This window comes from Ixodes scapularis, unplaced genomic scaffold (assembly GCF_016920785.2).
Source record: "Ixodes scapularis isolate PalLabHiFi unplaced genomic scaffold, ASM1692078v2 PGA_scaffold2__306_contigs__length_199485367, whole genome shotgun sequence".
Lineage (NCBI taxonomy): Eukaryota > Metazoa > Arthropoda > Arachnida > Ixodida > Ixodidae > Ixodes > Ixodes scapularis.
In genome coordinates this window covers 14,555,650-14,575,757 of record NW_024609857.1, presented here as the reverse complement: position 1 = coordinate 14,575,757, position 20,108 = coordinate 14,555,650, and the positions used below count along the sequence as shown (strand labels likewise).

The 20,108-nt window shown below is 41.7% G+C and overlaps 1 protein-coding gene across 1 annotated transcript in view; it reads left to right on the top strand.

The window, feature by feature from the left end:
• Nucleotides 1-20,108, top strand: part of LOC8027821 (isocitrate dehydrogenase [NADP] cytoplasmic) — a 34,598-nt gene that overhangs the window by 1,248 nt on the left and 13,242 nt on the right. The window contains exons 2-4 of the mRNA XM_002409629.5: nt 12,639-12,733; nt 13,447-13,612; nt 16,006-16,166. Of these exons, the coding sequence (XP_002409673.2) occupies nt 12,639-12,733; nt 13,447-13,612; nt 16,006-16,166 (422 nt within the window). The remainder of the gene's footprint in view (nt 1-12,638; nt 12,734-13,446; nt 13,613-16,005; nt 16,167-20,108) is intronic.

Here is a 20,108-nt window from a genome sequence, read left to right as displayed (position 1 = left end):
TCTACAGCAGGGTAAGTGCAATTTTGCACTGATAGACAGAACACAGCTGATACATAAACTTGTGTCATCAGTTGTGGTGCTTTTTGTTTTCGTCTGCCGTTTCCCGTCACTTCTAGTGGAAACTCGTTGTGCATTGTTCGTCAAGTTCTCTGCATTGTCTGTAACAAGATCCTATTAGAACATTTCTCCCCAGTTTTTATACATTGTATCAATTTCAAGTGAATTGTCAAGGCTTTCGGGTGGGTGTCCCTATTCCATTCACACATTCCTCCTCATTAACTATTCTGTTCATTCCTCGTCCCTTAATCCTTTCCAGGGGGGAGACGTGCTTTCCATTAATTGGTGGCAGATGCTACAAAATAAAATTGCAAAATTCACAAAAAAAAAGTGTACTCTGTTGCCAAAATCACTCCAGACAGTCACTGAAGCATCTTTCGATTGCCAATTTTCCAACGTAACAAGCATTACTACTTGCTCACATTCGAAGTGTGCACAGTGGAGCCTTGACATCTAAAAAGCTTAGAAGTTAGTTATCAGTTCAAGTTATCGAGGCTTGTGACACTTCGGTTCCCGAAGGCCGAAGGCGCGTTTGCATCGGCTTTCCCAGTCACATATCAGTCCATCCAGATCTGTGCTGCGTAAAGGACAGTTTGTTGACAGCGCATGGGGCTAGATAACGCCGTTCCTTATCTTGAGGGTTCTGCTATCGTAGGCTCGTGACTTGCACTAATTTCCTGGGTCATTCACCTTCATTGGTGTTTTGTGATCCTTTACTTGTTGTTTAGAAAAGAATTAATTATTCCAGCTAATGTAATGTCTTATGTACTATTATGCACCATGTGTTTGCTAAATTAGCTGCATTCACTGATGTTTTCTCTTTTTGCATAATTATCGGGGTAGCCCAACAGATAAACTTTGGGTTAACTTTAAGAGATCGATTTTCAGCTCGTAGCAACCTGTAAGCTAAAACAATTTGATTAATTTAAAATGCTGTGTATACACGCACTCAAAATCCAATTATAAATAGTTATAAGTGGGTGAGAGGTTCTTGTTTGAGTAACATCTGTGCATATCTTGCTTAGTGTAGACATTTCTAAAATATGAAAAAAAGGAGGCAGCATGCTTAGTATTTTACTTTACCTTTCTTCCTCTTGTATTAAATCTTTCTGAAGTCTCATTTCGTTCACAGAAATGTAGCTGATGATAAGAAATCATGTTAGGGTTGTATTTCTTTTGTTTTTGGTTTTGTCAAGGTTCAAAACTGTAGGTTGCACTACATAGAAACATAAAATAAGCAGGATGTAACTTTGGCAGGCAGGATGTAACAATTGGCATGAAATTTCCTGGTCATCAAACCCTTGGGTGTTTCTTTTTTTCTTTTTCTGTGAGTTGTTTTTCTACCAAGCACTACTGGTGTTTTTGTTTCTTTCTGATGTTAAATCCTCTTTGAGGCACAACAGGTATTCAAATAGAGAAAAATATTCCAGATTCTCTAAAGAGATGGGCTGTCGTGGGTCATTTGCATGCTGTAACAGTGTCTTACACCATGGTCATTTGGCACTCTGAATACAAGGCTTTCCTAAGTGCTGGGAAAAGAATTCTGAGAAGCTTCTTTCAAATTGAAGGAACTGAGATAGCGACATAACTTGTGAATAATGTTAGTTGTTTTTGGTTTTAAGCTTCACAACAACCAATTATGCCTCTTTTTCTACTCTGGATTGAGTCTTGCTGTAGATATACAGTTCTTATTTTGTACTAAAGCCTGCAGAAAAAAATTGCATTAATATATGTATTTGCAGTATTACCAGCACGGTGCATATTTGAAGTAATCAGTTGGCAAAAAACTAGACCAAGAGTTTACAAAGGGAGTCCTATACAAATAATTATTTGCATAGATGCCATGCACATGCCTTGGCCCTTTCCTGCTTGCTGAATTTACTTTTTCTTAGGCCAAAAGTGCTGAAATTTTTCACTTTAATTAAAAATTACTGGAAGTATGCTATCACGATTAAAAATTACAAACGAACAGGAAAATACAGTGGACGATTTCTGGTATTCCATGTTCTGCATTTGTACAACCAATTTTAACTAATCAGTTAAACATTTAGAAGAAAAAGACTGATTATTTTGCCATTTCTATTTTCTATGATCATTAGTAATTTTGCATAAAAGTCAAGTGTGTTTTGCTAATGCCCGTGTGATATAACATGATATCGTGAAAACAGAGAATGTTCACACCTTTTGCTACCTTCTAGAATCGTCAGTACTGTAGCAAATCTATTGCTCCTACAGTTGAATAATTTATTGGGCTTATTGTGTGCTAATAAGTTATTGGGCTTACTGCAAGCAAGATAAGTTTAATCAAGCTCTGGTGTAAATGAGACTAGGAGCATCATAGACAGAGCGGGTGATAGTGACGCAGCAAAAGAAAAAACTTCCATCATTAAACAATAAGTAACCAATAAGCAACCGAGTGTGCTTCACAACAGATAATGGACCTTTGCTCGTGGGCAAACTCGGAAGCCTTCACAACAACGATGATGAGGGCTCGATAGAGAGGTTGAACATTAATTGCTGCTATACTATGCAACGATCCCTGAATGATTGCTTTTGTGGTATAATTTTCTGAACATGCTCTGATATGAAGGCCACTAGAACAGGACAGTTCTAGCGCAATTAATTACCGTCTGTGAAAACTGCGGTAACTCACAATAAAGATTTGCGTGGGTTTCTCGATGAATAATAATACGTGTGTGTATGTTTATACAGTCGGAAGTTAGCGTCAATGGGTGTTCGGTGTCTCAGCTGTAGATGGGAAATTTAGCCAGGTCTGTGTAACCGCTAGCCTGGGGCTCAAAAGACGTGCACCACGCAGTAGTGATACACGGTCGCGCGCCGGTACAGTGCTCATTCAAATCGAAACGGGCAGGGAGTGGGGATTTTAATAGGGGCTGCACATAGATCGAACTAGTTGAAACGCAAAACACTGAGCAAGACACGTCCTCCCGCATTTCGCCCTGTCTACTGCGCGAGCAGTTTACTAAGGCGGAAAAACCTGTTCTTAAACAGATTACCAAGGCCGTTTTTATTATTATTAATTTTGTGATGATGATTATTAATTTTATAATTATTATTATTATTATTTGACTTGAGCTGTGGCGCGATTGAGATGATTGTTATATGATCTGGGAGCTCTTCTCCGAATCTGACTTTCGTGGCTAATCGGGAAGTCAGGGGTGACCCCGCCTATGTTATCTTTACTTTCCAACGTGACGACCTGCACACATCCACCCTGAGCGCTACTACATGTAAAAAAAGAAAAAAAGAAAGAAAAACGCAGGCTCTCGTGAGAGAACGACTCCCTGTGCACAAGTCACTATCCGCGTTGTAGTTGGCAAAAAAAAAGAAATATAACAAAACTTCGTATATCGTCATAAAAGTGGAGCAGTGATTCAGAGGCCACTTATCTGTGGAACTCTTCGCCGTCGACAATGTAGGCGACACACGTTGTCGCTGATATCTTTTTTAATTTATTTTCTGCTCGGCTCGGCGGTTGTTCCTTTTTTGTCTTTATTGGGGCTCCAGTTATCTAGTACCTTCTGTCAGTAAGTGGTCAGCGGTTTGGTAATTAGGTTAGATGCCCCTGTAGACTTCGACCTGGGTCTATGAGGGGCGCGTTGCACCGGTCTCTTTGTTTTAGTTTACCGCCTTGCACTTTTTTTTTTTTTTTCGCAAACCCCAAGTTTAGTAGCAATTTTCCATGGACCTTGTTGTGTGGTTCGTATTTCTTTTGTGTATTGGCAAGTTAATTTTAAAATGTGAACCGAGTCGTTGAAAATTTCGTTTTCCCTTATATTGCTGGTCTCTTAAAACTTACAAGAGGAGAGACTCATAATAATAATCCCTGGAGAAGAGAAACGAGGGGGCAAAGGACAAACACAAATCTCCAAACACAGCTAGGTGACTGGTGCGCGACCGAAAAAATCCGCCTGGCCCGGGTATCGAACCTGGGACCTCTCCATTACAAGTGGAGCGCTCCACCAACTGAGCTAACCAGGGGTTAGACGTCAGTAGAGCAAACGGGTTTTATCAGCTGCCACCAGTCTAACACCAACAAAGGTGAAGCTTGCAATTTAAGATTATGACTATAATGCAATTAAATGCGAAGGTGCAGCGAGCTGGACAAGAATGGTGAAAATAATCCTTAGAGAAGGGGAACAAGGGGGACAAAGGACGAACACAAATCTCCAAACACAGCTAGGTGACTGGCGCGCGACCGAAAATTGCAAATTTTTCATGGTGCACCATTGCTATAAAGAGGTACAAAAATTTATAAAAGTGGCTGCATTACTGCATCGGGTATCAGGTTGTTCCAATCCACTATTCTTAGAAAGAAGGAAAATATGAATCTGTCATTTTTGTAACTATGTTGGTTTAGCATTCTTATTGGAGTCTCTGGCTGTTCTGGGACAAAAATATAGTAAATCTGTTGATGCTTGTGTATTCCCATATTATAATTAGCGATTAAATAATACTACTACTAATAATAATAAACATGTTTGCTTCCACTGCGCGCAGGAGTATGACTGACCCGTAGACTCGCACTCGACTGGATCAAAGAGGGGGGGGGGAGGGTTTATATAAATATTCCGTTTGCACGGTAGATCAAGGACACTTGCGTGCTTGTGTGCATAAAGCGTATTTTTATTAATTTTTTACTTTTCTTTATTGACCGTACCGACCACGCGGCCATGCCCAGAAGCTTACTTTTTGTCTGTTTTGAGGAAGTGCGCCCAAAGAGACTCTATAAAAGAAAATTGGGGCAGTCTGAAATAGGCACATCGATCCACGGTCTTGGAAAACCGTTATACACCTTCGTCGAGCAGGTATGCGTGCTCGAAAGCGGAGGATAAAAAAACAAAATCGTTAGATATACTGTCGGCTTGTGCACTAGCAACTCTCGCTGAATTAAGTCGACGTTACCTGCGAAACGTACATCGCATCTGTAAAGCGTTACATGGGGGAGCTTCACCACCGGAGCATATGTGCACGCAACACGTACTGCGGAAATGCGCAGTAGGAATGCAAAATGTCCGGAAATTTTGGAAACATTCGAAAATTTGTCTCGGCAAGAGTAATCTAGCAACCTTTTGAAAGATACCGACATAGATCAAGAACGACGAGAGTTTTTGGCCAGTTTTTGGCCAGTTTTTGGCCAGTTTTTGCGGTATTACCATTGCCTTATATTTTTGAATGTTTAAGAGCTTTGCCAATTGAACAGATTGTTACTACGCATCTGACAATAGCAATTACACTGTTCATCATATTAAATGCTGTATTTGGTTTATTGTAGCGGTTAACTTGCAGCCATCGTTCGTCAGTTATGATGTTATATTATACAAAAGTATGTATCTACATATGGTGGTGCAGTAGCGGAGGCTGAGTTGTGTGTTATGCAACTCGCAAGTCCCGTGGTTTTCTTTTAAAGGCGTGACAATCTTTTAAGCGGGAAATATGCGATAGATGACATAAAGAAAAAAATTGGCTTTTTAAAATTTTCGAAACGTTATTTTTATATATTGGTGTGTGCTTTTAGGGCAACGCAAACAGTTTGACGACGGACAAAGGCAGCAGACAACCACAAGCGCTTGTTTCCCTCCATTTTCTTCCTTGCTCTGTCACCGCACCGTTTCTTTTTATGGACTATCCTCCACCTTTTTCGCGCCTTTTCACGACTATGCGAACATCAGTCTCAATGCCGTTTTCTGTCGAGCTTCACCGTTTCAAGAAAAAGAAAAACAGTTTTTGCAGTTGGTTTTGTGCTCCCAATATCGGAATAGTAGGAAGTTTTTTGTAGATCGTTTCTACTCTCCCGCAACCATAGTGTGGGTCGTGCCCCAAACACTCCGCAGCCCGCTACGAGATCCAGAACTATGCAGGTGCAGACAAGGCTGGTGGCGCGCATGCGCTCTGGGGTCCCTATTCTGAAGCTCTAAATAGGAGACCGATCGTAACCGCATCGATGGTTAACCGTCTTCGATGGTTGACCTCCACTCTGAGGGATGCTTTTGCACGGCGTGCTGAGGGTAGCGGGGGCCGGGAAAGTAGTCCAGTAAAGGAGCCTCCTGTGTTCGGCCGTAGCAGCCTCTAAAATAAAGCGCGTCGAGGAAAACCGAAACTATACTGCCCGCCTCGCGGTGCCCACGCGCGGGCCGAGCCGGTTTGTTTGGCTCTCATAATAAACGTTCCACTTTTCTCGGTCCGACAGCGGGCCTATTCTTAGGGGCACGCCCCGCGGCTCTTCAGGTATTGCCGATTTCCTGTCGAGACTTGGGCATGTCTAAAACGGTTGTTTCCAGGTTAAAAGGTGGCTAGAACTGGATTGAACTGGACGACGTCTGGACTGATTTTCTCGGAATTCTTTCTCTCCTACTGGTGGGGGAGAAGGCGAGGAAGCCTTTCAGTTGGTGGTTTTCTCGGCCGCGTTTGTAAGGCTTTCCATCGCGAAAATGCTATACGATGAGGTTTCAGCTGTCTTCCATATCGGTCCATCCAACCTGTGTTGCTCAGTGGTGAAGGAAAATATATAGTGTGAAGGAGGTGTTGTTTCGGCATTCAAACTGCTTTTACGTGGTTTTGGTGGCTCATTTCTGAGATTGACTAGGTCATTTGTGTTGTTGTGGGATCATATGATTAGATGGTCTGATTATGTAATGCTCTTGACAGTTTTTATTCATTAGGAATGTGCAAGAGATATAGTATTTTTTCTTCAGATCGTTAAGTTTGACATTTTTATAGTTATCCTGTTGTTTCAGTAGTTGATTAATTGAGGGCAAATATTACTGAAAAAAGGTGGCAGTTGAAATTGCACGCAAATGTCAGCTACCCTAGCTAGAAGTTTGTGGGCTAAACGCAATTAAAACTTGAAAGGGGGGCTTCTCCAAACATGATCAGGGACTATAGTCACCCACATAATTTGGTAATATGCTTGAGTTAATTACTTTGGAATGCATTTAATTACGATAACAAATACTTTTCAAAATTAGACGACAAGTGCAATGAGGATGACGTGTAGACGTTTTGCAGCAGCCATGCATGTGTGCCGCCATAACCAACCTTCAGTTTTCGTTTCCTCTTATTTTGTTCACTTCGTTTCATCATTATCATAGCAGGCCCAGTCATTGCCATTTTAGATTTCATTGTGTCCTTCTCCTCAGCATTGGCCTTTGCGCAGACTCGTCAACGACCGTTTCAGTGGCTCGGTATTTCCGTAACTCAAGAGAAGGTCATCAATGGCGGCTGTAATCTGGCGCGTGTGCAAAGCGTTTATACATAATATAATTAATTGAAATTTTACATTACTTTATAAGCTAATGCAATCGCTTCGTTCGGTGACGTTGATGTGACTTTTTTTTTTGCACTGAAATGCATTGGTTTATTTATTGTCTCACCATTTAGAATTGATTTCATGGTGTTCTACATTCGCTACACTTCCTGTCTTTGTATCACCAAGATTATTAATCATATGATTAAGTGTCAAATTCATAATTGAATATGGTCAGCTGACCATATTCAAGTATGTACCAACTAGCTCAAGTAAAACCTGTCAAATCCAATTTTAAAACACTACTAGCGTTTGTGCGTCTTTTTTTTTTACTGCGATTTGCATTAAAAGCAATCTGATATTGTGTGTGGTCACTGGAAGAATTGAAAGGGGACTCTCAGTTTCAAGATTATTGTTGTCTGAAATTGAAAAAAAAAAAAAATCCTACATACTTTCATGCTTCTGTTTTTATACGTGTGCCAATGGGCGCAGCTTTCCCTAGGCCCATAGGCTGTTAGAGGCACCTCGAAAGTTCAGTAAGTGGGTCTGTTCGGATAAGATCATGCACGCGTGCCCGCTCTACATTTTCGTTTTTCTTCATATTTTTATATATTACTATACTCCCCAATGTATGGAGAAAACAGATTCACAAAGATTTGAATGAAAAAATTTCTCGGAGAAAAGCAATCAAGACTGCATCAGGTTTTTACCGTTTTATTGTTTTGTCATTTTGCCAAGTTTGACGGCACATAATAAACGAAGTACAAATGATAGAAAACTCGAATCTTTTATAAACGTACAAGTATATAGTGCTAGTATTTGCAATAATGTCTACAATTATAGAAACTATATACTGTGTGTCAAAAATGCGCAAACACGGCTACTTTAACATTTTTACTTTATATTTGTGTTTTATTATCGCAGCGTTTTTAAGATATAGCATTGGAATGTTTCTTTCATATATTAATAACATAAGCGTCTATTGTGAGCATATAATTTGTTGCTCTAGTTCAGGGGTATCCAAACTTCGGCCCGTGGGCCAGATCCGCCCGCGGCTGTCCGCGTCTTTCCGATGAACCCCGGTCCGCTTCCAGCAGACCTGCTGCTTGCGGTGGAGAAAAAAAAGTGTGTAAAGACACGCGCCGCGACGCGTTCCAGATGCGCGAACTAAGATACCAGAATTGTAAGAGAAACTGCATCGTAACGGTGCTCTCGCCATATTATTGATTTCACATTGTCATCACCAGCATTACCATTTTTATGCCTTTAAGTCTGTGTAACTAGTAAAGTTCCGAGAGAACGCCCGCCTCCGAGAGATCGCCCATCCCGTTTTTCTGGCTAAAAATCTCACATAAAAGTTCAATACATCGTCCACCCTCCGCAATGCCCAACGGGAATTGCATCAACCGCGCAATTTGCTGTACCGGCCTGTCTGACAAGCGAGTTCAAATCGGGTTCCCGTATTTTTTTCCGCGATCTGCGCGTGCGATAACGGCTCCCTTAACACGCGAGTTGTTCCTCGTGTATGTTGCACCGTGAAATGCGAATCTGCTGCGTCAGCGATTGGTGGTATCTGTTCCCGTGACACAGGAGTTCGTAGCGAATTCCCGGGTGTTTATCTCATCGTGAAACGCGAATTTGCGGTGTCCATGATCTGCGGTATCAGTTCTCGCGGCACATGGTTTGTAGCCAGGGTCAGTGTGTTTATCATGATTTTTTTTATAAAATTTTGCTTTGGCATTCCCAAAGATTGCCCACCCCATGTTTTTCACCATTTATATCTTCATTTTGGGTGGGCGTTCTTTTGGAACTTTATGTGTATGTTAAAATTCCATTGCATTCTCATGTACATTGGGCTTAGTGTCCCTGGCACAACGATTGCATATTATCAGCATTATTTTTATCATTCTAATTAGTCTTTTGCACTGGGCGAATGTTTCAAAGTTCTTATACACTTTGATTAATGAGTGGTGAGTTTTCTTGGCAATGCGTGTTGTGTAATGTCATAATTCATCAAATATTAAATTTCGAAATCAAGCACCTGTATTAATCCACTTAGGGATTTTTTTAATAGTTCAACATTCATTTTTGTGTTCAAATGCTTATCTAGGTTTATTTAGTTTTTCTTTGTTTATGATTAGGATACTTTTTTTTTTTGCCTTTGAGATTTCAACAGATTGCTAATCCGGCCCCTTAACCAAAAGTTTGGAGACCCTTGCTCTAGATGGAAGAAATATTTACAGCACTTAAAACATGTCGCAAGGTAACAAGTTCTGCAACTTCATACAATAAAAAAAAAATGATTTTTTTTTAGTGACACATATTTTGTTTTTTTATTTATTAAAAACATGTTGCATTATTTTGTCTTAGTCTAAAATGTAGCGCTTCGAAATGCACATATTTGGCTATGTTGACACATTTGCCCAGTATTGGCGAGCTGTTATCTCATATCATTTTTTATCTTTATTATTAAATTTTTTCTCATATTCTTCGCAAAGGGATCTATAATTTAGATGTATATTGTTGCTTTAGTTTATAAATTACACTGTTGACAGTGGTCCAAACATGTCTCAAGATAAAAAGTTCCACAAATTCAATGGGCAATTCAAAAATATATATTTTTCAAATTTAAGTAAAATCATTCTACACCACATCGCCTTATTTTCCCTTTAAAAGGATGGTGAACCGAAATATGGATTTTAAAAAAAAACAATGCAGGCGATGTAGGCGGGACGCTACAATCCCTACAGCACTACTCGTAAGGCAATATCTCGAATGGACGGCCGTATTTTTGGAAAAAGAGATTGAGATTGAACCAGGCCAACAAGGTGCGTGACGTAGAGATGTCGCGTTTCCTCCTCTTTTCGCTTCGCTCCCTCAAGGCGGCGAGGCGAAGAAGGCGCGAGGCCATTCCCTCTCCTTCTCGGAGAAACAGGACGTAAACATTTTTTTGTCAAATGCGCCTCTTTTTTTCGGAAAATACAATCATCCATTCGAGAGATCGCTGTATGAGTGATGTTTGGTGTTTGTAGTATCCGTTGCACTCTTTTGCCCTGTGTTTTCTGGAATCCATATTTCGGTCCAGCATCCCTTTAAAACATGTTACATTGTTTTGTCCCCTTCAGAAATACTGTGCTTTGAAACATACCTTTCATACCGACATTTTTGTCACAGTCCGCGGCCTCAATCACTCCTACATTTTATAAAAAAAGTTATCATAATATTGTTTTACAGTACAATCATGAAAAGTTGAAAAAATGCTGGTTTTAGATTTTGTGATCTGCGAAACGTGCGATTGCATGGAGGGGCAATGAACCAAAGACGCCTGTTTTTCCCAGTCAGCAATGTTAGCTTATCTCTCGTCGCGACTAAGTAACACCATTTATGCCGAGGTCACCATTGGCCAAGGCCCTGTAATTACTAGAAGTTAGATTTTTGTGGTTAATTTATTTAATTTTTATTTATTTTGAATAGCAAATTGTATTAAAAGTAGGTGTGGGTTACCTTTAGGGGGTGAGACACCTCTGAGGATATTACGGTAGTACTATCTTTAAAAAAAGATTGAGTTTTCTGTCATTTGCACTTTCTCTATTACTGTTAAGACCGGATATAACGAAGTTGGTTATAACGAAATAGCGGCTACAGCGAAGCGGTCACGGTTTCCCATTCCCTTTTGAACTTCGTTATGACCAAAGCCTGTTATAACGAAATAGCAGATATAGCAAAGTGACTTCCGATTCCCGCTGACTTTGTTATGACCGGTTTTGACAGTATGTCTATGAAACTTGGCAAAAATGTCTAAACGATAAGAGGTAGTAGCCGCTCTAAAGCAGTCTTAATTTTTTTTTTTTTTTTAATTCCCAAAAAATACTTTTTTTTTCCCCCGAAACTTTTGTAAATTTGTTTTTTTCATACATTGGGGGTAACATATCAAAATGCAAGGAAAACCAAAGGTGTAGACCGGACACATGTGCATGATCTTATTCTGAACAAAACCAAATATTGCTTTTGAAATGACTGCCATCTTAGAGAGGCTCTAAACTGGTTTTTGAAATTGTCCATTTCTAGTCATAACTCAATCTATGGCCTCTAAGCATTCTAGAAATCCGAAGATTACTGATATGCATCCAATTTCCATATTAAAAATAAAATAAAAACTCTCGCCATGCAGATTTCTTTTTTTTCTTTTGATTTGGCACAGGAACAAGAGGGTGCCATCAGACTTGTGACGCCCAGTACACGCGCGAAAGCGGTCATTCACGATTATCTGTTGCACTTCTGATGGCACCCTCTGGCTTCTATGCTGCAGACAAACGGATGTGTCGTGATCTTTGATCCCGTTTTTAAAAGAAAATCAGACATGTATGAATCTTGGGTTTTCTAGGACGCTTAGCCCATAGATTGAGTTGCGAGTCTTATGAACATAAATACATGATCTCGGAAACCACTTTAGTACCCCTTTAAATTGTGCTAAGAAGTCGCAACTTAAATAATATTTATCTTTATTCTAACAGCAAAATACATTTGTTTCTCGCTTTATGTGAAGCATCTTCTGCGAGTGTGCTGTGGCCCTGACAATTTGTCGGCTGTGTGTACACGGTCGAGGCAGTGTGCTTCCAAAGTGAGGCCCCACGAGCTGGCAGAAGGGCAATGAGGAACACTCCCAACACTTTCTGTCCTGTCAGCAACTCCATAGAGCTGTCGAGTATGACAAAGCCGTGAAAAGAGTAGTTGTAATTGTGATTACTATTTTGCAATCGCAGAGGCTAGAGAGTAATTAAATGAGTCACTCAGATTCAGAAATGAGAAATTACAATTCCTAAATAGAATTAAGTTTTAGTAATTTAATGAAATCACTAATTTAATTACTACCCAAGTAATGTGATGGGATATGTGTCAACAATGCAACACATGCTGTATTATTAAGCTGCCTCTGACATTAGCGGATGCATGGTACAATTCAGTTTATCATGGCATTAATATCAATTAATATATTCAAGTACTAAATAAATCAGTTGCTTCACCGTGCTCGTTCCTGTATTCTACAAAAAAAATGGAATTAGGAGATCTGTATCAGAGTTGAATATTTCAGCATGCCCCATCACCTGAATGTTTTTAAAAAGATTGCCACGGCACCATGCTTCATATCTGGAGCCCCAGATTTATTGTCATTATGCATGACAACCATGTCTGCACTTTAATGAGTATTGTTTCGTAAAACGCTAAACTCTTAAAATTGGATAATTTTACAGTATCTGTGCAAATTTGCTGACAAGGACTATTTTTGTGTCCTCGTGTATTTTGTTCTCTCCAGATTGCACCGACAAGAGGATTGAGGTCAAAAACCCCGTTGTGGAACTGGATGGAGATGAGATGACCCGGATCATCTGGGAGAAGATCAAGGAGGAGGTATGACAACACTTTGTTGCAATGGTCCCCTTTCTCCGTAAAATAACTGAAACTTTGTTCTAAATGTTGGCACTGTAAATTTGTTTTTGTAGCATGTTGGTGTAAAAGATTCTTAGCTCTTACGATGCACATTCTAACAAGAGCACCCACTGTTTCAGTTTTGAAGGGATGTGGTACATACCAGTTGAGGAGTCATTTTCATCAGGTAGATTCTGAAGGCATGCTGTGTTGCATCACCTGCCACAGCATATTAACCAAAATTTCCTGCCAAGCTGTAGTGGGTTGGCATCATTAGAGCAGTGCTTGGCAATACTTAAAGAGAAAAAAAAAAGGTTTTCTTTGTGAACAGAGTTTTTCGGCAACAGACGATGGAGGTTTCCAAAGCGAGCATTTTGCCATGCAGCTACGTAGCATGTATTTGAGGTCTATGGGAGAATTATTCGCCATTATGAAAGTGCTCGCAGCAGTAACAGGCCCCATTTTGCAGTCAAAAGTTCGCTAGTTCTAAACATGTGCACATGAAATTTCTTCTTTGCTTTTGCTTCAAAAGTTTGCTAGTTTCAGACATGTGTACATGAAATTTCTTGTCTGCTTTTGCAGTTTTCTAACCATTTACCGCATCATATTAGTGTTTATATTATGTATAGATTTTTACATTACCTTGTCATTTGGATATTTGGACAGATCAGAAATGTGTGCCCATTGTTTTCTAGCTGATCTTCCCCTTCCTGAAGCTGGACTGCAAGTACTATGACCTTGGTCTTCCCAGCCGTGACAAGACGGACGACCAGGTCACCTTTGATGCTGCCCACGCAATACGCAAATACAATGTCGGCATCAAATGTGCCACCATCACCCCTGATGAGGCAAGGGTTGAAGGTGAGACTAGAATTTTCTTAGTCTGGCATAAAATCGCTGGGCGCAAGTTTGATGCAACCAAAATGTCTAAATACTTCTGTCTGAGTATTTTCTAACCTACGCTAGAGAAGCTACTGTTGTTATTTTTTTGTGCATAATTAGAATTATAAATCTGGTGCCGAGCAAAGCAGTAATAATTTCCAGAATATTTCTGCTGAATATAAAGGAGTGTGGTTGGTGCACTTACTGGAAATATCAGATATTGAGGGTTTATCTATCAAAATGGTCAAGGTTGCACCAGTGCACCTGCTCAGTCAGGCTGTAAATGTCTTCAGCAGGCGGAAAGACGAGCCTGTTACTCGAAAGCCAACCGCTGAGATGACTTTGACAGACAGAGAAATGATGTGGGCCAGCAGTTTATTAGGAACTCACAAATATTCTTATTATTATAGGTCATCTTATTATTAGGTAGCTAAGACAGGCTTATTCTGCTGGAGGGGTGTATTCTAGCTAAATAATTCATCGCAAACTTTCCTGTAGGTTGATTCCGTTTGTGATCTCTTGGGACGCTTCAAATTTGCAATTGGGTTTTTCCACAAATGCGGAGAGAGGTCATCTGCTTCCTGCACAGGGGTTGCGGTGACGTCAGAACGAGGCCAAGTTCTCATTGGCTTTGGAAGAGTAATGGGTAGACCTCCATGCTAGATACCTTGAGGTCTACCCACTGTTTTTCTCAATCGGCCAATAAGCCCTCGGCGTTCTGACATCATCGCAACCCCTGTGCAAGAAGCAGACAAACTTCTGCTCCGCATAGTAACGTAAACCGTGACCCAGCTAATCTTTTTTGAGATGATATCCTGCTATTCCAGAGTATTGTACCAATTCAAAAGATTCCTGTTTGCAAGGAACCATGCTGACATGCTTTATGTGACAGACAGTTATGTAGTTTCCATCCATTTGCTGAAGTTATCATTTTTATCAATGACATTGTGCATAATGTACCTGTGACTATACGCCTTTTTACTGACGATATTATCATGTACATTGAAGTGAGGTCAATCGCAAATCAAGGAGAATGCGTGCTGGTTTAAATAAAGTAAGCAGGTGGTGCGAGGAGTGACAAATGTCCTTAAAGTTCTATAAATGTGTATATATGCAAATAAAGCAAAGAAAATGACTTTTCTTTTTAACCACAATGTGCATGGTCACCCCTTTTCACTAGTTACCTTCATTAATACCTTGGGATCATTATCAGAAGCGATCTATGATGGAACTCCCACATTACGCATCTTGCATGTCTTGCATTAAAATAAACTGGTACTTAAAAAGAAATTTTAAATCTACATCATCCACCATTAAATTAGAAGCATATAAAACTTTGGTCAGATCAGTTCTGGAGTATGCTGATAGTATAGTATAGGACCCCTTTACAGCACCTAGTGTTAATTTAATTGAAAAAGGTCAAGAAACTGTTTATGCTTGGCTTACAAAAAAATACTCTCATACTGACTTTGTAACAGAACTCTCTATGATTGCTGGCCTTCAACCCTTTAAACTTCATTGTAAAAGAAGGCTAAAATTTGTTTAATTTATCCCATGACCGCTTGAATCTGGACAAGAATAGCTAGATTTGCCGCCGCCCTCCTCCACATTACGCCTCTAGGACGCTGGGCGTTATGGCCCTTGTGTAACATGCTTATAAAGTAGACACATTTAAATTTTCTTTTTTTCCAGGACAATACATCACTAGAATTTTCTGCCTAATGATGTTGTTATACAAGCCGAATATGCCGCATTTGTACAAAAGCTTTATTATAATTTTTCTTTAATATTTTTGCTTTGTGCTCAGAAAACTCTGCTGTGTAAACCTGATATGTATCGTGACATTAAGTTTCCTTTTCTATGTACACCTGAACGTGTTGACATTTCGAATGTTGTAATATGCATAGTGTTGACCCTGTTGATTTTTCTCTGTGTATTGGCAGTGATGATTGTTTACTGCCCACCCTCTACAAAATCTACAATCGGATATTTAGTACCAATAAAGAAATAAGTTAAAGTGCCAACGTCATGTTGTCTACAGGTTTGTTTTAGATTGAAACGGCTCCCAAGCAGCACGGATTTGGGCCAAGCAATGGCCAGTGTCTGGCAATGGTCTTTTGGCCAGTGGCCAGACAGTGGCCATTCATTGGCCAATGCTTGGCCGATGGCTGATGGCCAGTGGCCATTTGCCAATGGCCAGATAAAGGCCCGTCACCGGCCAGTCTCTGGCCACTGTCTGGCCACTTGGCCAAAGACCATTGCCAGCCATTGGCCGATGACTGACCAACTCTGTGCTGGTTGGGAGAGCTCTCCTCTACTATGTTTCGGTACCCCTTTGCTGTTGCAGCCATGTTTCTGTTTAACTTGTGCAGAGTTCAACCTGAAGAAGATGTACCCAAGTCCCAATGGGACCATCCGCAACATCCTGGGTGGCACAGTGTTTCGGGAGCCCATCCTGTGCAAGAACATCCCCCGCCTGGTGCCCGGCTGGACGCAGCCCATCGTGATCGGAAGGCATGCATTCGGAGATCAGGTGAGCAAGTCGGCATTTCCGCTGCTTTCGGGTTTCCTTGGCAGGTGGTCTTGGCGGCAGCTTGCGTCGGCTGTATCCTTGGCAACCTTCTCCTTTCCAGCGATGTAATCTGAGATATTGCGCAGAATGCAGCCTCGAGAAATTTGGGCTGTGTAACACTAGAGCGCACGACACTAGAGCACGCGACAGGAGAGTGCTACGACAGCAGAGCACCGCGACACCAGAGCTCGCGACAGGAGAGCGCTGTGACATGTGATGAGCGCGTGTCATTAGAGCACACATCACAACAGCGCAATGTGCGCTCTTGGGACGTGTGCTCCTAAATGTTTGGAACTTTTTCAAATAACAAAATCTACAAATCTAATGGAAGACAAGAAAATTTTAAAAAGTGTGTTTAAAACGCAGGAGAAAAGCTCCCTGGTGTCATGCTTACTGCAAAGCCGGTTGATGAGCAGAAAGCTACCACCTTTTTGACAGAAGCAAAGGTTATCTATATCCTAACTTAATCCATTGCCGCACAGTTGTCATTGCTGTCACTCATAGAGTGCTCCTTTTGAAATTGTTCAGTACTTTCATTCTTGAGACAATTCTACTTCTCATTTTTGTCTTCCAGAAACAAAAATTTGTTTCAGATATCAATGTAAGAAAAAGTGGGTTGGATGATGACATTTTTCCTGAGATTTAACTTTTAAGTCAGCGCTCTAGTTTACTTGCGCTCTAATGAAACATGCTATCATGTTGCGGCGCCTGCTTTTCGTTCGCTCTGGTGTTATGCGCTCTTGTGGCTCCCTCTCAGAAATTTGTATATTTACTGTTCTTGAAGCCCTAATTAAGTATGTGTGACAAACTAAAGTTGTCTACTTGATAATGAGCTCCGAGCCCAGGTGAAGAGAGCACTCTGACTACCTCCAGCGTGCTTTCAGAGCTAACTTTATTTTGTTTCCCGAGCATAGAGCGCCCGCCCGTCTCTTGTAATCCAGAACCGACCCTCGAGCCGAGAGTGGCACACTCGCAGATGCACCACATTCCTTTGAGCACGGCAGTACACGCTTGCCTCAATGTATGTGCGCACCCCCGATTCCCCCGAGACGCTGCAAAACTCAGTTTTTTCCGACTCATCACATGCCGGGGTTTTAGAAACTGTCGACTTGACAGTGCATTTGACAGAGCAATTATTAAATGGATAATGCGGGGTAAACACACAAGCATACTTTGAATTGCAGTAAAGTTGACATTTGGGCTAGTTGGTAGTGTAACATATTGAGGTATTTAGCGCGAGGTAGAGAGAAGGACAAGACAGAAAAGAGCGCTACTCACAACTACGTTTACTGATAAAAAGGGAAGAGAAAGAAAACACTTAAATAATCCGCCGCGGACTCGTGCATCTGCCACAGCCCCGTGAATGATAGCGGCTAGTTCATCCAGGCTCGTGCGGGCCTTCCATTGTTTGTTCAAGGAATTCCCTTTTCTTGTTTGTTAGCGTTGTTAGTGTTAGCGTTCTACATCCTTCGTGAGGACAGGAACTGTATTAGCGTTGAATCCATAACGCTAACAAACAAGGAAAAGGAATTCCTTGAACAAACAATGAAAGGCCCGCACGAGCCTGGATGAACTAGCCGCTATCATTCACGGGGCTGTGGCAGATGCACGAGTCCGCGGCGGATTCTTTGGGTGTTTTCTTTCTCTTCCCTTCTTATCAGTAAACATAGTTGTGAGTAGCGCTCTTTTCTGTCTTGTCCTTCTTCTCTCTACCTTGCGCACTAAATACCTCAGTATGTCACACTTTGAATAAAAATATAGACTAAAGGTATATGTACGAGCGTATGTGCTATAGATCACACGAGTTCAGTCCTCCTGGGGAGGCCGCGCGAATTCAGCGATTGGTTTAAGATACGGCTCGAGCCTCTCTATGTGCACCACATCGCAACAAGTACTGTCCGTGAGTTCAGTCTCGTAGATCACTGGAGAAAGCCGGCTCACAATTCGGTGGCTGCCGGTAGAGCGTCATGTTGCCTTAAGCCCTATGGGTTGGGTATTTAACAACGCGAACCGGTCCTTTTCGAATACAACGTCCTTGCGTCCCCTGTCGAGGCAGCTCTTCTGCTTCTGTTGTGTGAGCTTGATGTGTCCGGCGACCAACTTCTGCACTTGGCTCAGGTGTTCGTGAACCATGACTGAATAATCTGAGGCGTCCCGCAGATCAACCAGTTCCTGGTGGCCGTAAACAACATAGAGAGGGAATACCGGATCGCGTCCCTAGACTAGGAAGAAAGGTGTCTGACGAACTGTGTCTTGAAATCTAGCATTGTAGCAGAAGACCACGTAAAAAACATTGGCCGACTTTGTCCACCAGCTGTAGTCAACTTGATCATCTCTTTGAGCATTTTGTTTGCCCGCTCTCAGAGGCCGTTGGCAGTGGGTGGTTCGCTGTCGTAGGTGAGTGTCAGATGCCAGGTGCTGAACGTATGGCGAAGTCAAACGTGCCATCATCTGAGTGCCGGGATTAGTAATTATCATTAGCTGGAGATCCGTGCTTTAGGACTTTCCAACGCTCGATGGACCTCTACACCGTAACTGCCTTGGATGTTCTGCACTGGCTTGGTGTCCGAAAACTTGGTGCGGTAGTTGATGGCAACGATGATGTACTTGTATCCACGAGATGTCCAGAATGATCCGACTAGGTCCAGCCCCACCTTGTGGAACGGAGGGTAAACCTCTATTGTTGCAGCACTTTGCGGGGTCATGTGGCTATCATCTTCATACGTTGGCAGAGGTCGCAGTGCTTTACAAAGGTCTTTACGTCCTTGAAGAGTTTTGACCGGAAGTACTTGGTGCGAATAACTCTTATGCCCATGTGTGCACCATACTTCCCTTTGTGGAACTCGTGCGAGACCTCGGCTCTCTTCAAGTCAAGGAGGCACACTAAAAAACGTTGGATGATGGGGCCTTGATCCCTCCTGTAAATGACGTCATCACGAACGATGAACTTGTTCTATGCTTGCCTCTGTTGTTTGCGTGAACCCATGGTACCCCCCCCCCCCCCCCCCCCCCCGTCACTCCAATCAGATACTCATTGATGAATACCTGATTGGAGTGAGTGCCATCCGCACATACGTTTTTAGGATCTAAACTTCAAAGACTTGGATCCCACATTCAGGCATCATATGTGACGAGCTTAAGTTGTTGTCTTGATATTCGGCTCCGAGCGTTGGTGAAGACAGCACTCTGACTACCTCCAACATACTTTCAGAACTTCTAACTTATTACAGCGAAGCTGTTATGGGCTAGGGTCGGGGAAACAAATTGTAGAGCCCTTCCACTTCACGTGAAGATGGAGAACCAGCAAAGCTGTTATTTTTACGACGTCTAAGACGATGCCTAGACGGCGACATCTAAAACGACCTCAAGGACGACGCCTAGACGACGACGCCTTAAACGACCTCAAGGACGACTTTGAGGACGATGCCTAGAGATGATAACAAGGGATCAGGACCTCACTATCTAATAATGCCAAGGAAGGCTGACTCACGCTGGTGGCCCCCTCTTCTTGTTTTTATTTATTCATACTTGCCGCAACCAATCGGGAGTCTTCTGTCAACATCTGCAAACACATTTTGTCCCTGATCCTATCGCATAACAGCTTCGCTGTAAAATGTGTCCTCACATGTCAACAGAAAACTCCTGATTGGTTGTGGCGAGTATGAATAAATAAAAATAAAAATAGGGGGCAACCAGAGTGAGTCAGCTTCCTTGGCATTATTAGATAATGAGGTCCTGATCGCTTGTTATCATCTATCTCTAGGTGTTGTTTTAGAAGTCATCCTTGAGGTCATCCAAGAAGTCGTCCTAGACGTCGTCCTCTAGGCTTCATTCTCTAGGCGTCGTCCTTGAAATCGCCCTTGAAATTGCCCTTAAGGTCGTCCTTGACGTCGTCCTCTAGGA